The sequence below is a fragment of the Ambystoma mexicanum genome, chromosome 11 (genome assembly GCF_040938575.1).
Source record: "Ambystoma mexicanum isolate Mex_15411 chromosome 11, UKY_AmexF1_1, whole genome shotgun sequence".
NCBI classification, from domain to species: domain Eukaryota; kingdom Metazoa; phylum Chordata; class Amphibia; order Caudata; family Ambystomatidae; genus Ambystoma; species Ambystoma mexicanum.
In genome coordinates, this window is record NC_090934.1 from 874,166,526 (window position 1) to 874,183,288 (window position 16,763).

The 16,763-nt window shown below is 45.1% G+C and overlaps 1 protein-coding gene across 1 annotated transcript in view; it reads right to left on the reverse strand.

Annotated features, from left to right (window-relative positions):
- CD81 (CD81 molecule) overlaps positions 1-16,763 on the reverse strand; it is a 226,960-nt gene that overhangs the window by 52,769 nt on the left and 157,428 nt on the right. Inside the window, exons 4-6 of the mRNA XM_069623935.1 lie at positions 13,840-13,914; positions 1,576-1,692; positions 18-116 (exon numbers count right to left, since the gene is read on the reverse strand). Coding sequence (XP_069480036.1) covers positions 18-116; positions 1,576-1,692; positions 13,840-13,914 — 291 coding nt within the window. The remainder of the gene's footprint in view (positions 1-17; positions 117-1,575; positions 1,693-13,839; positions 13,915-16,763) is intronic.

A 16,763-nucleotide genomic window follows, 5' to 3' on the forward strand; every position in this document is an offset into this window, starting at 1 on the left:
CATCATAATGGACTTACCTTGCCAATATTTGCCAGCTTGCTGGTCTGCGGGCACAGGTCATCGGTTGCAAATACCGTTAAAATGTTGGTGAATGCGTTGGTGCCACAGCAGTCAAGCTGTAAATAAGAGGACATTACTGGTCAGAGCACAGATACACGGTCAGCAGCACATGGTGAGCAATGTGTGTGCACAATAAGGTTAATAGAGTACAATAGGCAGTTTCAGGGACAATAGCACTAGGGTGTGCAGAAAACCCAAACCTTTACACAAGTTGCCTTTGACTTCCAAGCTAGTGAACAGAATGAACTGGCATGCTTTAGCGCTGCACCATAGGGGTCCAGTGCCAGGCTTACTCGCCAAAAATGATCTCATGCCAGGTGCTGACTGGCACTAGACTGCCAGAAAAGGAGTGGGGGTTCTATGTCAAGCTCGACTTTGCAGTGAGGGATGTGAGGAAGGGCTCCGATTGGAAGTAATGCAGCAAGCGGCTCATGATTTTTTTTTTCCTGAAGTAATGTAAGCTGTGTTCTGATGCCCTAGTTGTCTTGAAAAAGAGGGTCTGTTGCTGAGCTCTGCCCAGTTATTGAAGCTGTGGGGTCTGAATACAAAGCACTGAATTGGTGGTGGAGAGGAATTAATCTGTACACGTCGTCCTCCATCTGCTTTTAGAAGATGGGAGTTGAATAATGCAGGGCTGTCACAAAGAGTGATTGGGCTGATGCTGGCTCACCTGGACCGTGTGAGCAATTAGAACTGTGAGGCGTGGATGCATGTGCATTCCTTAAAGTGAACTGTGTCGGGTAAAGTGATGTCATGCTATACCCTGAACTTTAAAGTTGTGAGTATTCCAATCTTGTGATGCGGCAGCGATGGTCTAATATTGAGTCTGCCTACTTCATGAACGAAGCACCAGCTCTGCCTGGCAGAGTTCTTACAGTGCGTGCCAAGCAGCTTATTGTGCAGCAGCTCCTCCAGGCCACTTATTTTGCAGAAGGAGGAAAAATAAGATCACGGAGGTCCTGCTGGACCACTGCTCAAACACTAGGCATTCACGCAAGAAAGCCTGCCTACACAGAACCTCTCCAGCATCCTTTGTCATCTCACACACGGTTAGGATATTTCTATTCAATGTGTGGTGATCAGGCAGCTTGTTTTTGGGTGTACCACTTATCTCCCAGGAGTTGGGGCTAGCTCTCATGCTTTTACAGCAGAACAATCCCATTGGGCAGGGCATGGGATGAACCCCAATGGCTTCTGGGAAAGCAAAGCACCTGTTTTGCCAATTCTGCAGTGTCCCTAAAAACAGTTCACGAGTGTGTTTTCTGAATTTACTGCTCTACATGTCCTAGTTCTGGAACTTTTATAATACAATGGTTTCTTTCAGCATACCCAGCCTGGTTTGCCCATGTTTGGGGTTGGTTTACAGAGCCATTGTAAGGATTCTCCTAAGCCAGCTATGGGCTGCTCGAGTTTACGCATGTCATTATTCCAAACTGTGACCGTTACATTTTTCTATGATATAAGTTTGGTTGAATTAATGCCAGGACAGAGGCAGGAAATGGTTCTCAGATTTACCGTCTCATGGAAAATCTTCAGCACAGACTTGGCCTTGTTCTTGTCTGCTTCAGAGGACATTGGGTTTGTATAATGGGTGTAAGCCTCATTGTAGAACCCATTGATATCCTTTGCGATCTGAGGAAAAAAAAAAATCAAAAAAGGTCAACAGTCAGTTTCTTAGAACATACTATGCGCTTCCAGATGCCCACAAACCCAACATTGATCAGATCTCAAACAGGTCATCTGCCCTAGCAAAATTCTAATACCTCAATGTAAAACTTTAAATTGCATGCCACCCCACCTTACTATTTACTACAGATCTTGTACCTTCAATCTTAACACATTTTTGGGTGAAGCCGTTAATAGGTTTGATCTAGCGCTGGACTTATTTTGGAGAGGTCTTCTGTGGTGGCATTGTTGAAGTTATTGCTAAACCAACTTCTGTCAATGTAACCAAATGGGTGGGAATCTGGGGTTGTGGGCCTGAAAGACTGAATGACAATCTGGCAACAAGTAGGAATGTCCTTTGCTATACAAGATAAATCAGCCCATGTCCCACATACATAAACATGCACAGTACAAACTAATATAACGCTTGCGGCTAAGAGCTTTTTCTGTTCGGTTCAGTGCTGCAACACATGAAATTAGAAGAGGGCCCAGTTTGCATTACTTGTTCATAAGGGTTTGATGCTTGAATCACTAGCGCAGATACATTTGAAAAATAATTCTGTGGTTGTTGAGTTCTCAATGTTAGGGAGAATTCTCATTTCTGTGTTCATTCCCTTCTACCTTCGAGATCCCCAGCTCTTTTGCTGGACTATAGGACTTTTAAGTTTTATCCTGCAGAATGCAAGACCTTTTCCCCACTCTCTTGTATTTTTCTTAGATTTTAACCCTGTTTTTCAAGTCTGAAACTCCATAGGAATTATCTTTTTGCATTGCGACACACCACACCCTCAGTGCAGTGTCAGAGAAATCCTTTCGATTTCTGCTAAGGGTTAAATAACGTCTCTTGGATAAACTATTTTTTCCAAGAGCAGTAAAGTGAAATTGACTTTACTTACCATTTTCTCTTTGTAGACCCAGCACCCACTATCTTACATAGAGTGGTGGATGCGTTACTTCGTATCCCCTTTGTCTACCTTCTCATGTAACATGTTTGTGTTACCCCTTTCTACAATTAATGGCTGGTGGCAGTGGTTTACTTTTTCCTACCATTGTGTGTTTTTACCGCAGGCTGAATCCTCAGCTGCAGTATTGCACTTAGGGGTGCCCATTTTATCAAAATGGCCCGAGTCTTTTTTCACCATTGCTTGTTGGAAAGGTCCTTCTTGAGATTTACTCTGCGCACCAAACCAGGTTTGGTCCCTTTGTTTCTTTTGTCTTTGGCGGGCTTCAGTGCTGAAACCCACCTCTGGCTCCAGCATGTCTGGCAGGGCAGGAAGCAAGGGAGGTTCCCGAAACTCCCTGTGCTTAGTCTCCTTGGTTACAGGAATGCACCCAAAGTTAATTGGCCAGCTGGCTGTCCTTGGAGGACGGCAACTCTGCTGTGTGAGTGGGAGCTAGGTTGCAAATGAATGGTTTAAACTTGAACAAAAGGCGAGGTCTTTTGCAAGGAAGGCAGAGTCGACCACTGGACGAAGGAACCAAAGAAGAAACTGGAAGAGAAGCTTGATGCACCCCCCTGGACCGTTGGTTTGCCCGGTGAAGCCCTGCTGCAGTGCTGAAGCTACAAATTTCTAAAATAGACTAGAGAAGCCTGGAAAGGACGACTTCTCCCCTTGGGTTGGTGAGACCAATCAGCCCCAAGACAAACTCGACTGGTACCTCTCGCTCTGCAGGCTGTACTTCTTTGCTGCTGCAGGAACAAAGTGCCAGGGGACCGGCACACCAGAATAGATTGCATCGCCTTTAAGCCGGACCCGAGCGCCAGGAAGATTCTTCGGACTCCCTTGAAGCAGGACTGACCAAGCCTGGACCCTAGAAGCAAGGAAAGTCCATAAGGTGGATAAGAACTGCTGTGGTGCTATTTGCGGGTAGCTGAAACCGCAAAGTGCAGCTGATTTGAAATGTGCCCATTGCTGCTGCCGTGGTGCAGGAGTCCCAGACATCCTCCCTCTTGTCCCCACAACGGAGGCCCAGTAATAACGGGATCTGCAGGACTACAACAGGAACAGAAGCCAGCTGGAACCTTTTCTTCAGACTCAAGATACTGTGTAACTAGGGGTACTTACCTCTTGTTTGTAGCTTGTTTGCTCTCACTGGAGACTTGCTTTTGCTGCCCTTTGCAGAGTTGCTTGCAGCTTTGTCCTTCACAAGCCTCCCAGCTTGTGGCCAAACAGTGATTCTTTTTACAACAAAATGTAAAACATTGTGCAAGACATTTGTGCTATCTTCAAGAAGTGCCTCAGCTCCACTACACTTTTCTAAATTGACATTGGCTGCCCTGGCTATCTGCAGACTCTTACCCTCTGACTTTGTGTTTAACTGTCCCTCCAAAATGGCATACATACCTTACTTGTATAACTGAGAAAGGGTTAACCTGTATTTCATTGGGGGATTCTGAAGTGCTTACCTATTTGAGAAACTTGTTAACCATTGTTTCCTTCCCTAACTTCAATATTACAATTTAAGTGTCAAAAGTGACATATTAATGTCCACAGTGCCCCAACTATTGAAGTCACCTCAGGGTGTAGGAAATATATGTGTGCCATCCCAAATTGCATCTACTTAACTGAATGAGTGTATTTTTGAAGTGTATTTAAATGTTGAATATGCTACCTTCTAAAGAAGGCTTATTTTAAAACTGACTGTTAATTATTTTAAATCAAGAAAGAGTAAGTGTTATTTGAATACATGTCACTCTGAATCTCTGTTACAACACTACAGCTCACATTGACCCCTCTTGAGATAAGCCTGGCTGCTCAGTCACTCTACCAACTTGTGTAGTACAGGCCTATACCAAAGGTTGGTTTACCTACTGCCAAGTGGACAAGGCTGGTGTAGTCTCAAACAGGGTTATTAAATACAATCATGCCTAACACTGGTGGCCGGCAGTGAGGATAGTGTGTAGCGTTGTTACATTGAGTATTTTGCTTTGCTTATGTTCAACTAAACCCCACAAGGATAAGCTCCATCAGGAAAAGCAATTGTAACATGCCAAATATGGTCAACTCCAGTCAGGAAGCCGTGATCATTTAACACATGTGTTAAGGCGGGAATCTTACTGTAAAAGGAAAATAATGAATTGATTACAAGGTGGTTGAATTACCAAAGTTTGGGTAGTAAGCCTGTAACACCTACTCACCCAAGAAATGTGGAGAATAATAATGAGGATGGCAGCTCAGAGTCTAACTCTATTGTACCAGAAGAGTCAGATGAGGTAGAGGAGTCCCAGGATAGGAGCCCCTCTTTGCCACAGCCAACCCCTCTGCCTCAAACCATGTCCACTGGGACCCCACAAGGTCCAACACTGACTCTGGAATATGTGTCTCTTGACAATGAGATAAGAATTGGAATTCAAAAGGTTGAAAGCTCAAACAGAAGCCAAACATCAGGACATCAAACTCCTGGAAATGAAAATGCAGCATGCTCTTGATATGAAAGTATTGTCTCTTGAAACTGCTTCCCACCCAGGGTTCCCCAGGTCTTCCAGTCCAAAGAGGCCTCGCCTGCCCAAAGAAGCAGCGAGTATGTATGATGTGAAACCTGATATTTTGGATTGTTGGGTGCCTTCGAGTACAATCATGGGATTGAAGGTCTCAAAGGGAACAATCTAATTCCCTGGCTTTTGTCTAGGCTCCCCCAGAGTGCAACTGATGCTGTAATGGAGTTGGGTGAACTTGAGAGACAGGAGTATGATAATGTGAAGCTGGCCTTGATATCTAGATTTGGGAAAACTCCTTCCCAGTACCTTAAGAGGTTTAGGACCCTCAAAAAGATTGATGGTACCCCTGGGCTACCGAGTGTGTGAATGTTTGAAAAACGTAGATGGTTGGGTTAAGGGTTACAGAGTGAACTCCTTTGAGGGAATGAGAAATATGTTTTTATTAGAATCTACTTTGGGTGCCTTCTCTCCTGAACTGAGACAGCACTTGGTTGACTCAAATGAGATTGATCCCAAAATGTTAGCAAAGGCTGACGACTTGTGTGTTGCCAACAGTGCCACTCACAAGGATTCTTGGGCCACTCACAAAAAAGATGAGGGGAAATAGCACAAGAAAGCGGGAAAGGAGAATTCTACTTCCAACCATCCAAAGGAGGGCCACAAACAGAAAAAGGGTCAGTTGCATGGGAAACCAGGTCAATCTAGTGAATCCTCCGATGATGAACCAGAGGGAGGTCAGCAGTAGCCCCCATTCCAATGAGCATATGTTAAAGGTTATGCTTGTGGGTCAACTGACCATGTGAAAGTGGATAGATACCAGATGTAAGGGTAAATATTCAGGGGTCCACACTGCCTCCTTAGCCTTCATCCCTGAGGGAGAAGTTCATATGGTAAGTGGTAACTATTGGCTGAAGACCCCATTGGAGTCTCAGCCAGTGTTTTAGTGGCTGAGTGGGAGGACCAACCAGAAAGTGGTGAATCCGCTACTGGTGAAACAGAGCTGGATGAAGCCCTTCCTTATGTTGGAGATCTGGATCCTAAAGACCATCCTGAGCTGCAGACTTTGCTTGCAGAAGGTGGATCCTCTAGGGCAGCCTTCAGCAGAGGTCAAAGAGTGTCATTTTCATGAAAGACTTTGTCAGCAGGCAGCTTTCCAGCTGGAAGGGTAAGAGCCAGGGAAGCAAAGGCTGTACTGGGAGCATGGCCTCCTTTACAGTGAGCCTATTCAGTCTGCCCCAAGGGACTAACAAAGATATTTAGTGCCCCAGGTGGTGAGATCCCAGTTTCTACAGTTAACACAAGATCCCTCTGGCTGGTCACTTTAAGAAGACCAAAGAGGATATCTCTATTTCAACTGGCCCAAGATGGGGACTGATGTAGATACATTCCGTAGAAGTGGTCACACTTGTCAGACTTTTGGCAAGAGTGAAGCCAAGAATGGTGGGAGTTCCTTTTAAGAGGGTAGAGTTTGGCATTGGTGGTCCCCTTGTCCCTCCCACATCTTCAGGCAACCGATTTATATTGGTTGTGATAGACCATGCTACCAGGTATCCATACCTATGAGGACTGTTACTGCTCAGGCAGTGGCTAAGGCCCCCATTGGTATTCTTACCAGGGTTGGTCATCTCAAACAGGGGGGGGGCTCAAATAATTTTGTGTCCCTGTTCATGCAGACCATGTGGAAAAACTGGAGTGACCAACAAGTTCTCAACAGCCTACCATCCCCAAACCAATGGGTTTGGGGAGAGGTTTAACAGAACTATGAAGAGCCGGATTGGTGCTTTAGGAGAACCCCTTAGAAGAAAGTGTGACCTACTGCCATGCCCGGTCTTTGCTTACAGAGAAGTCCCTCAGGAAGGGGTTGGTTTCAGCCCCTTTGATCTCTGCTCTATGGTCATCCGGTTAGAGGTCCATTGGCCCTAATCAAGGAAGGGTTGGAGAGTGCTCCTTCCCTCAAGCCAATGAGAGTCACCGACTATGTGGTAGGTCTCCAAAGGAGAATGGCACAAATGACAGAAGCTTCAGATAATATGAAAGCAGGTCAGGCTGTGGTCAAACATTGGCATGACCGGAAGGCCAAACATGTGGAGTTTACTCCAAACCAGCTTGTTCTAGTTATGGTACCTACAAGGCAGAGGGCCTTACAGGACAAATTGATTGGACCCTTCAAGGTTGTGGGCAAACTTGCAGAGGTCAATTATTTAGTGGACTTGGGCAATCCCAGGGAGGACCCTAGGGTCTATCACACTAACCCCTTGGGGCCAGCATGATATTCTCACTGGGGACTGTCTCCCTGTCAAAAGCAGGGGTTACAGAATGTCAGGCTATGAAGAACCCCACATAAAGGAAGGTCAAGAAGATGCTTGATCTTGGGGTAATAGAGCTATCTACAAGTCCATGGACTAGTCCATTTGTGCTAGTGCAAAAGGCAGGATCCAAGGAGTTGAGATGGTGTGGATTATAGAGCTCTTATTGTATTCACCACGACTGATGCCCATCCCTTTACCTAGGACAGATGAGCTGGTCAGCCAAGTTCCTCAGTACATATGACATAACATCAGGCTATTGGTAAATAGCCCTGACAGACCATGCCAAGGAGAAAACTGCATTTTCTACCCCAGGAGGCCTCTACCATTTTAAGGCTATACCTTTTGGACTCAATAATACACCTGCTACATTCCAGAGGATGGTGAATCAAGTTCTGAATGGGATGGAGGGCTTCTGCATGCCATACTTGGATGGCATTGCAGTGTTCAGCCTCACTCGGGAAGAGCATATTGACCACCATGGATAGGTTTTGCAGGCTCTTGAACAGGCCCATCTGACCATAAAGGCTACCAAATGTCAAAATGGTGAGAGTAAAGTGGTCTACCTTGGTCACAAGGTAGGAGGAGGTGAAATCAGGCCATTACCTAGCAAAGTACAAGCTGTACAAGACTGGGCCACTCCTACTACTAAAATCCAAGTGAGAGCCTTTCTAGGTCTCACTGGTTACTGTAGGAACTTCATTGAGAACTATGGGATGATAGCTTCTCCATTGAATGTGATGCTCACCCAAATTCCCCAAGAAGGTCAGGTGGACTTCAGAAAGCCATTTGTCAAGCTCCAGTCTTGAGAGCTCCAGACTACAACCAATCCTTTATTGTACAAGCCGATGCTTCAAATACAGGAATAGGTGCAGTTTTGAGTCAGCTGGATGAGAAAGGCAGGGAACACCCCATCTGCTTAATCAGTAGGAAACTGAAGGACTGTGAGACAAGGTGGCCAACTATTGAACTGGAGTGTTTTGCCGTTTTGTGGTCTTTGAATAAGTTTAGAACATACTTGTATGGATCTACGTTTGTAATTCAAACAGACCACCAACACTTGACATCGTTGATGCAGATGAAGGGAGAGAATCCTAAATTGTTAAGATGGTCAAACAGCCTCCAAGGGTTTGATTCCACCATAGAACACAGGTCAGGGCGTAATCACGAAAATGCTAATGGTCTCTCCAGATAGTATGACCAAATGGGTTTGTGAAATTCATCGAGGAGTGGATTAAATCCTTCTGTCCCTTAGTCTGGGGGGACGAGTGTTGAGGAGAATTATTTCTGTGTTCATTCCTTTCTACCTTAGAAATCCCCAGCTCTTTTGCTGGACGTTTTAATTTTTATCCCGGAGAGAGAGACCCTTTTCCCCCACTCATGTATTTTTCTTTGATTTGAACCCTTGTTTTTCTTTTTGGAGTCCACAAACTCCATAGGCATCATCTTTTTGCATTGTGACACACAGCACCCTCAGGATTTGGATTTCTGCCAATACCTTCTCTTGAATAAACTGCTGTTTCCAAGAGTAGTAAAGTGAAATTGACTTTATTTACCTTTTTATCTTTGTAGATTCAGCACCCACAATCTTATATAGAGTGTTGGAGGGGTTACTTAGTATCCCCTTTGTCTACCTTCTCATGTAACATGTTTAGGTTACCCTTTCTACAATTAATGGCTGGTGGCCAAATCAGTCCCAAGACAAACTCGACTGGAACCCCTCTCTGCTGGCTGTACTACTTTGCTGCTGCAGTAACCGAGTGCCAGGGTACAGTAACACCAGTGCATTGCCTTTAAGCCGGACCAGAGGTCCAGGAGGATCATCCGGACTCCCTCGAAGCAGGACTGACCAAGCCTGAGCCACCTCAACAGAGTGCTGGACCCCAAGAGCAAGGAAAAAGTCCACAAGGTGTCCAAGAACCGCAGTGGTGCTATTTGCGAGTAGCTGAAACCGCAAAGTGCCGCTGATCTGAGTTGTGCCCATTGCTGGCGCCGACCTTCAAACCTTAATGCAGGAGTCCCCAGACGTCCTCCCTCTTGTCCCCACAATGCAGACTCGGGAACAACAGGATCTGCAGGACTACAACAGGAACAGAATCCAGCTGGAACCGTTTCTTCTGATTCATGGTGCTGTGTAACTTGGGGTACCTACCTCGTGTGTAGCTTGCTTGCCCTCACTGGAGACCTGCATTTGCTGCCCTTTGCAGAGTTGCTTGCAGCTTTTCCCTTCACAAGCCTCCCAGCTTGTGGCCCAACAGGGATTCTTTTTACAACAAAACTCTCGAACATTGTGCAAGACTTTTGTGCTATCTTCAATAAGTACCTGAGCTCTCATAGACTTTGCTCAATTAACATTGGCTGTCCCGGCTCCCTGTAGACTCTTACCATCTGACTGTGTTTAACTGTCCCTCCACAAAGTCATACATCCCTTACTTGTATAGCTGGGAAAGGGTTAACCATGATTTCATTGGGGGATTCTAAAGTGCTTACCTGTAGGAGAAACTGGTTAGCCTTTGTTTCTTTCCCTAACCTTGTCCTTTTTGCCATAACTTCAGTATTACAATTTAAGAGTGAAAAGTGATATATTAATGTCTGCAGTGTCTTAACTATTGAAGTCACCTCAGGGGGTAGGAAGTATCTGTGTGTCATCCCAAAAAGGTATCTACTAACTGAACTGAAGGAGTGCATTTCTGAAGTGTATTTAAGTGTTGTATATTGCTCCCTTCTAAAGAAGGCTTATTTTAAAACACTTAAATTAATAATTTATTTTAATCAAGAACCCTGGGAGTATAAGTGTTATTTGAATATCTGTCACTGTGAATCTCGATGTCACAACACAACAGCTCACATTGACCCTCTTGAGATAAGCCTGGCTGCTCAGTCACTCTACCAACTTGTGTAGTACAGGCCTATACCAAAGGTTGGGGTACCTATTGCCAAGAGGAAAAGGCTGGGGTAGTAGTCTCCCACACGGTTCCTACATACAATTTTGCCCAACACCTAATATGCTCTTTGCCTTTATACAAATCACCAGGAACCACATTTGTGCCAATCCCCCACCCCATCCTTTTTAACAAAGGTGATTTACAGAGGGGGGGCGGGGACGATTTACTCACCAATAGAACTGTTTATATATTAATGGAGTGTGATAAATGTACCAACCTAAGAAAATAATGTGCAGTAAGCAAACAATATCAAGAGACCATGCCCATGATCCTCATTGTGCCTCCATGACTCAGTCCCTCCTGCAGGTACCAGCCCCTCTGCACTTGATTCAGGTCCTTAAAGAGATCAGGCACTACTCTACTTGGGCACCTGAGTTCCTCCCACAGCAATGTCCAATCCCATGCAGTAAGTGGGAGAGGCCGCCCCACCACCTCCCCAAGTAAAGCTAGTCCATTTCCACCACTGGCATTGCCACAAGCAAACAGAAAAGAGACAAAAGGCCTCCAAACGCCATAACGGGGCTAAACCTGTCGACACGCACTGCAAGCACGTGTGCCGCTGATTCAATGTTGAGCTTCCCAATCAATGTCTTCCAACACAGCACAGCTATTTTCCTCTCCGTGGGGAAAAGGCAGTGAACCACTTTGCAGTCCCAAGGCACTAAAGAACGTTAAAGCTATCCACATAAAGTGATGGCACTGATCGAGCCATAATTAAATCAGAATCAATGAAATACGGTTCAAAGCTTGAATAGATAATTAATGGGCATCTGCAGAAAATGATGACACTCACATTTCAAGGGACAGTGAAGTGAGCTAAACCATGAACAGAGGTAAACAAACAGGAGAAAAACTGTACCAATAGCTTGGAAATTCAGCCAGAATCAAGAGCCTAATCAGAATCCAGGCAACCGTAGAAATGGCTACAACTTTTTACCCAGACAATAACCAAACGTGGAGCAGTGGAAGAAGCACACATTGAGAGGTCTCATGAGACTAGAGGTAGGTGGGTGAGAGGGTGGAAGAGGACACTGTTCCCCTCAACTCTGCAGAAGGCCTCAGCAATAAGGTCTGGCTTGTACGACTAACCAGTTAGCTTCTAGTAATGCCTCATATTAACCAAAGTACAAATGGAAAGAAAATCACAAAGAAGGAAATGGGCACACATCACCAGCATGTTGTATTCAGTACGACAGTGTAGGTGGCAAAACAAGCATTTGCTTCTGTGGTCAAAATCCAGAGTCACCATTCAAAATGTCGCTGTTGTCAACTGTGCATGACTTGAAGCAAACCACAATTCTTGCTTTAACAACTTCCTACCCATTTTGTCCTGTGTATGCGGTTTGTCCAAGCTTTCTCAGAAGAAGACAACAGACTGAAATTCTAAAGTTATATACTGCATTTAAGGCTTTCAGGTGTTACTAATTCTAAAAGACAAAAACCACTCTGCTTCCTCTGTGCATTTCTTTGTAAAAAAGAAGAAAAAAAAGCAGAAATTCATTTGTCTTCATTAGCTCTTTAGGTCGTCAACTATGCCATTCAGGCCACTGACTATGTAAAGTTATAATAGTGATTTATCCCTGGTGAAGATGGCAATAGTTCCAAAATTATTATACATATTTGCTAATGTCCCCGTCTGGCCGGGAAAACCCTACTTCTCTAAAATTAATGAGCTATGTGCTTAGTTCCTGTGGCATGCTAGGACTGTGCTGAAAAACTGGTCGGACATGACTTTACCTTACGACAGGGGAGGCTTTACGGGCCCAGACCTTGAGCTATACTGGATGGCAGCACAAGCCCAGTAGGTGTTCATTCTGGTATGGCGATACCAGACAACAGCCTCACATCAAGCTGGAACGCCTAGCCGTCGATGGATCCGATCTTAAAACACCCATTATGAACTGCACATACAAAGAGGACTGCCCATTTGATCCAATATCTACCTAGCCTGGCGCCACATATTACCACCAAGCACAGAAATATGCCCATATTATAGATGACTCCCCTTGGGCCGATTCCCAGTATTGGAACCCACATGGGACTCTGCACGGATAACTCATAGGGGGGGGGGGGTGGGAGGATTGGGAAACAGAGCACTTGCAGACTTGTTCACGAACAGAAAGCCCACTATGCCCCAAACCTGGCATGGGGAACATACTGGCTCGGGACTAGAAACACTGCAATATTACAGACTACGTGCAGCAGTACACTCACTGTGGCCATCCCTTCCATCTGAACCACCTGAAACTCAAGAAGTACAGTATATAGCCAATGTGTATGGCGCCCGTAGGATGGTGTCAACACTGTATAAAATGTTATTGGACAAACAACCTGACCCAGTTGCTAGGGCGCACGCCAAGTGGTCAGACAATCTGGCTCTAGCTCTGACTGACATTCAAAGGAAACTCATGTACTCACATACACGACAGGTCTCCTTAACTTCCAAGTTCCGGTGTATGCAGTATAAAACTACTGAACAGACTATTACACTCCCCAAAAGCGCAATCGATTCACCCTTAATACACACCACTCTTGTCTCAGATGTCAGTCAAGCTCAGCTGACATCATACACATGTTTTGGTCATGTGTCCAACTGCAGAAATTTTGGGATAAAGTTCTGCAAACGCTCTGGCATAGTAGGGGTTCCCCCCCTGTTTGGTATGTGGGATGGACTCCTGAACAAAAAAAATGCTTGCATTTGTGAACATAGGATGTATGATCGCCAGGAGATGTGTACTGCAGAAATGGAAAAGGATCTCCCCATCCAATTATGAAACATGTTTGGCAGCACTAGCTCGGGACCAGGACTGTGAGGAGTATTATGTGAATTCACTGCCCCTATCTACCAGACCTACAAAAATGTGTGGTCTCAGTTCCAAACCTACCTATCCAACCTCCCAGCTGACTAATCTGTAACTTCTGCAATTGGATCAGATTGTTAATCCACCTTGTGAGAATGTTTCTCTCCTGACCGAAACACATTATAATGCAACTTAACGGTCTAAATGTATGCCAAGAAGGTGACATGTAACCTACTGTACTCGGATATGTTTGCCAATAAATAAAAACTTTTTTTTATAAAGTCAGCTCATTGTGAAAAGATACTTGGGGGACGGGTAACTTAGTTTTTCAAAAGAGATTTCAAGAGGATGAGAAATGGCTGTATGCGCTATTAATCTGGTTCCAAAACGCATACTAAACAATCTAAGCGAGTTTGCTGTGCGGCAAAACAGTCAACTGCAGAGTTCCAACAGCTTACATGTATTCCTTGAATCAACATCACCTGTATACAGCCCAATAAAATAGCACCAACTGAGCTTAAAATGGGGACAAACGTATAGCAATGGGAGCAAATAAGCAAGAGAGAGAATTATGTACAAAACGTCATTGCAAGAAAAGGAAAAATGAGGTCCAATTTCATTACCTGGTCCTTGTTGACAAAACCCCAGATTCCAGCAGCGACCTCACAGGCGAAGAGAATTACCAGGCAGGCAAAGAACTGGAAAGAGGCGACAAAATGATACACAATGTAGAGATTACAAGCCATCTCAATCCCATATCCAAAATCTCAGGAGGGACGCTACTGTCCACAGTAAAGGGTAGGTACTATTTATTTTTTGCATTTATAAAGTGCACATGCAGCCCCGGGGGTATCGAGGTGCTGTTACATAGATAGCGACTTAGTTACAGGGATCTTACATAATGTGCTTGCATACTGAGACATTACAGAGTACAGGTGCAGGCTTTACAGCATACAGGTTCAGACAAATAGCCATGTTTTGATTGCTTTTCGAAAAGTGAGGTGTCAAGGAGTCCCATTGCCTAGAAGCAATGAAAGGGGAGCTTGTTCCGCCCGCTGCATTTCACCGCCAAGAGAAGGGAACCCATTCCCAATACTTCCAAAATGCACAAGACCAGAATAGTAGTAATGACTACTAACGAGGGCCTACCTGCAGCCATCGAGCATCCCTGCGGCCACCGCCCTAGTAGGCCACCAATCGTTACCCCCTAGAAGGGGGCCTCATGCCTGCTGTCCAATGAGAATCATCCATGCTCAATCGCAGAAGTATATACCATTTCCACAGATTACATAGGTTGTTCAAATAAACAGGATGGGGATAAATGCTCACAGTTAAGAGGGTTTCCCCATGTGCAATGCATCAGCAGGCCCCATCCTACTGTTAGGAGGAATCTTGCCGCTCCACGTTTATGGTGTGAGGTTACCTTCCTAAACCCACACAAACCTTGAGCTTTCCATGGGTCACCTAGTGACCGAATACAAGTTAGCACAGCATATAGGGATATCTGCAGAGGCATAGAAAAATCTATTTCATATCTCGTTAAGGCAAGTTCTGATACAGTTCACAAGTAATGCTGGTTCATAAAGTCCCTGAACGCAGAGAAGAGTGGTCAGTCCCTCTCGTACAGCTGGATGTGTGGGATCCAGTGGTTGGTGGTAGCCTTTGCGCAACTATGGGGTGGGGAGTAGGGTAAAGTCTCCTGTACACAAAGAGCTGTTCCTACCGGGAACCACTGTAAATTCTTCATGAAGTAAAATAACATTTCTTGCATTTTGCGTTATGACAGATTAATCGCCCTTCTACGGCGTCAATAAGGGGGGCAATCATTACCCAATTTTATGTTCAGCAATGTATCGACCTCAGAAGGATGAACGGCTGAGTCCGCCCTTTCAGAATTGTCACTTGTGAAATGTAGATTTACCCATGTCGAGGCGATCACAAGATCACCCATGGCTAGACTTTGCTTGAATGAGAGACCGAGTGCAATGTGGCCAATCATAGAAATGCTGCCTGCCCGAGAGCAAGGGCTAAGAGCTACACAACAAGCGCAAAACTCACAAAGCCAGAGAGACCATCAGCGACTTCCCAAAGAAACCAAAAAGCAATATCAGTGCTCAGAGGAGTAGGTGGGCTGCTTGCTCTGGAAACCCACAGAGCCTGCATCTCCAGCTAAATCGACAGCCCCAACGTACAGACTTTCCACGTCACCCTTTGCTTAAGATCCAAAGTGTTTCTTCTTGGTTCAAGGTCTTCTGCTTCACTGGCACCAGAGCTGGACCACCAGAACCACCTCAGCGGACGCCTCACCTTGTGAAGGGCCAAGCTTCACTGACAGCATTCAGAAGTTGCAGAAGATAAATAAGGAGTTCCCATAACTCTGACAATCACTCAAATGCACCGAGCGGTCCCAAAGCAAGGTCCTCCTCCCACTTATAATATTGGCCTCATCGTGAACATCTGGTCCGTAGCTTCTATGGAGCACCATGCAACAAAGACTTCTCCCACACGGTCAATGGGACGTCCAACCGTCGTTTCCGTATTTTCCTCTTTGAGGGTGTATCTAGTAACACAAATGCAGGTACGGTAGCCTATTATGAGCAGTACCCCAAGGTCTTGGATGACCTTACAGTTGACCTGACCCGACTGGGTCAACAACTAAGATACTGCTATTCGTGGTTCACCGAGTTTAAGCCACAGTCAGTATTCAAGTACTTCATTTGTATAGTTTTACAAAAACTCGCTATATTTCCATTCCATTTTTAACTTAATTACTTCAATATCATTTAACATCCTTAAAAAATGAAAATGAAAACTGGCATAAAACCACAGAAAAAAAATACAATATACATAACTTGCAGTTGCGGTCTTCAAGCAGGACGACAATTTCCTTAACATAACCCAGAAAAGAAGCAGAAACAAGAAGAAAACAACGCTATGATCATGCTATGATCAAGTAATCATCTTAATTTTATTCAAGAACCTATCTCACTTATCGCCAGAGCGGTCTCATGGCCAGAGAGCAGTCTCTCACAAACTATTTGTTAGGATACCATCGCATCTGTTCGCAAATCTTTGAAAGAGCTCTTGTGGAGCAACTACCCTCACACTCCCATCATTAGTTGTTTTATGTCCGCTTCTCAGGGGTATTCAAGTACTTGCTCATGCCTCAAAATCAAAATCGCACAGGGTCCCATGCCAGAGTAGCAGCATGGAACTACTCTTGCGCATACGTACGAGGTTAAGAGGATGCCTCTTGCAACAAACCTAGGCGGGCTCCACATAACCAACCATGTCGACAGTAACAGATGGGTCCCACAGCCTCTGGAGTGCCTAATATGAGCAGCTAAGTATTCCATTCACTATAGCACTGTAAGCACCTCAGCTGTACCACCACATTCTTAAGGTATGGAGAGATCCTCCAAAACCTAGAGGTCACCATACTCACTGGCCCAGAACACGCTGCAACACACAGGTCTGTCAACATTTGTAGCCTGAGGAAGGCCTCCGCGTGGACAGTCCGGGATGCAACTGATGGCCACAGCCCATG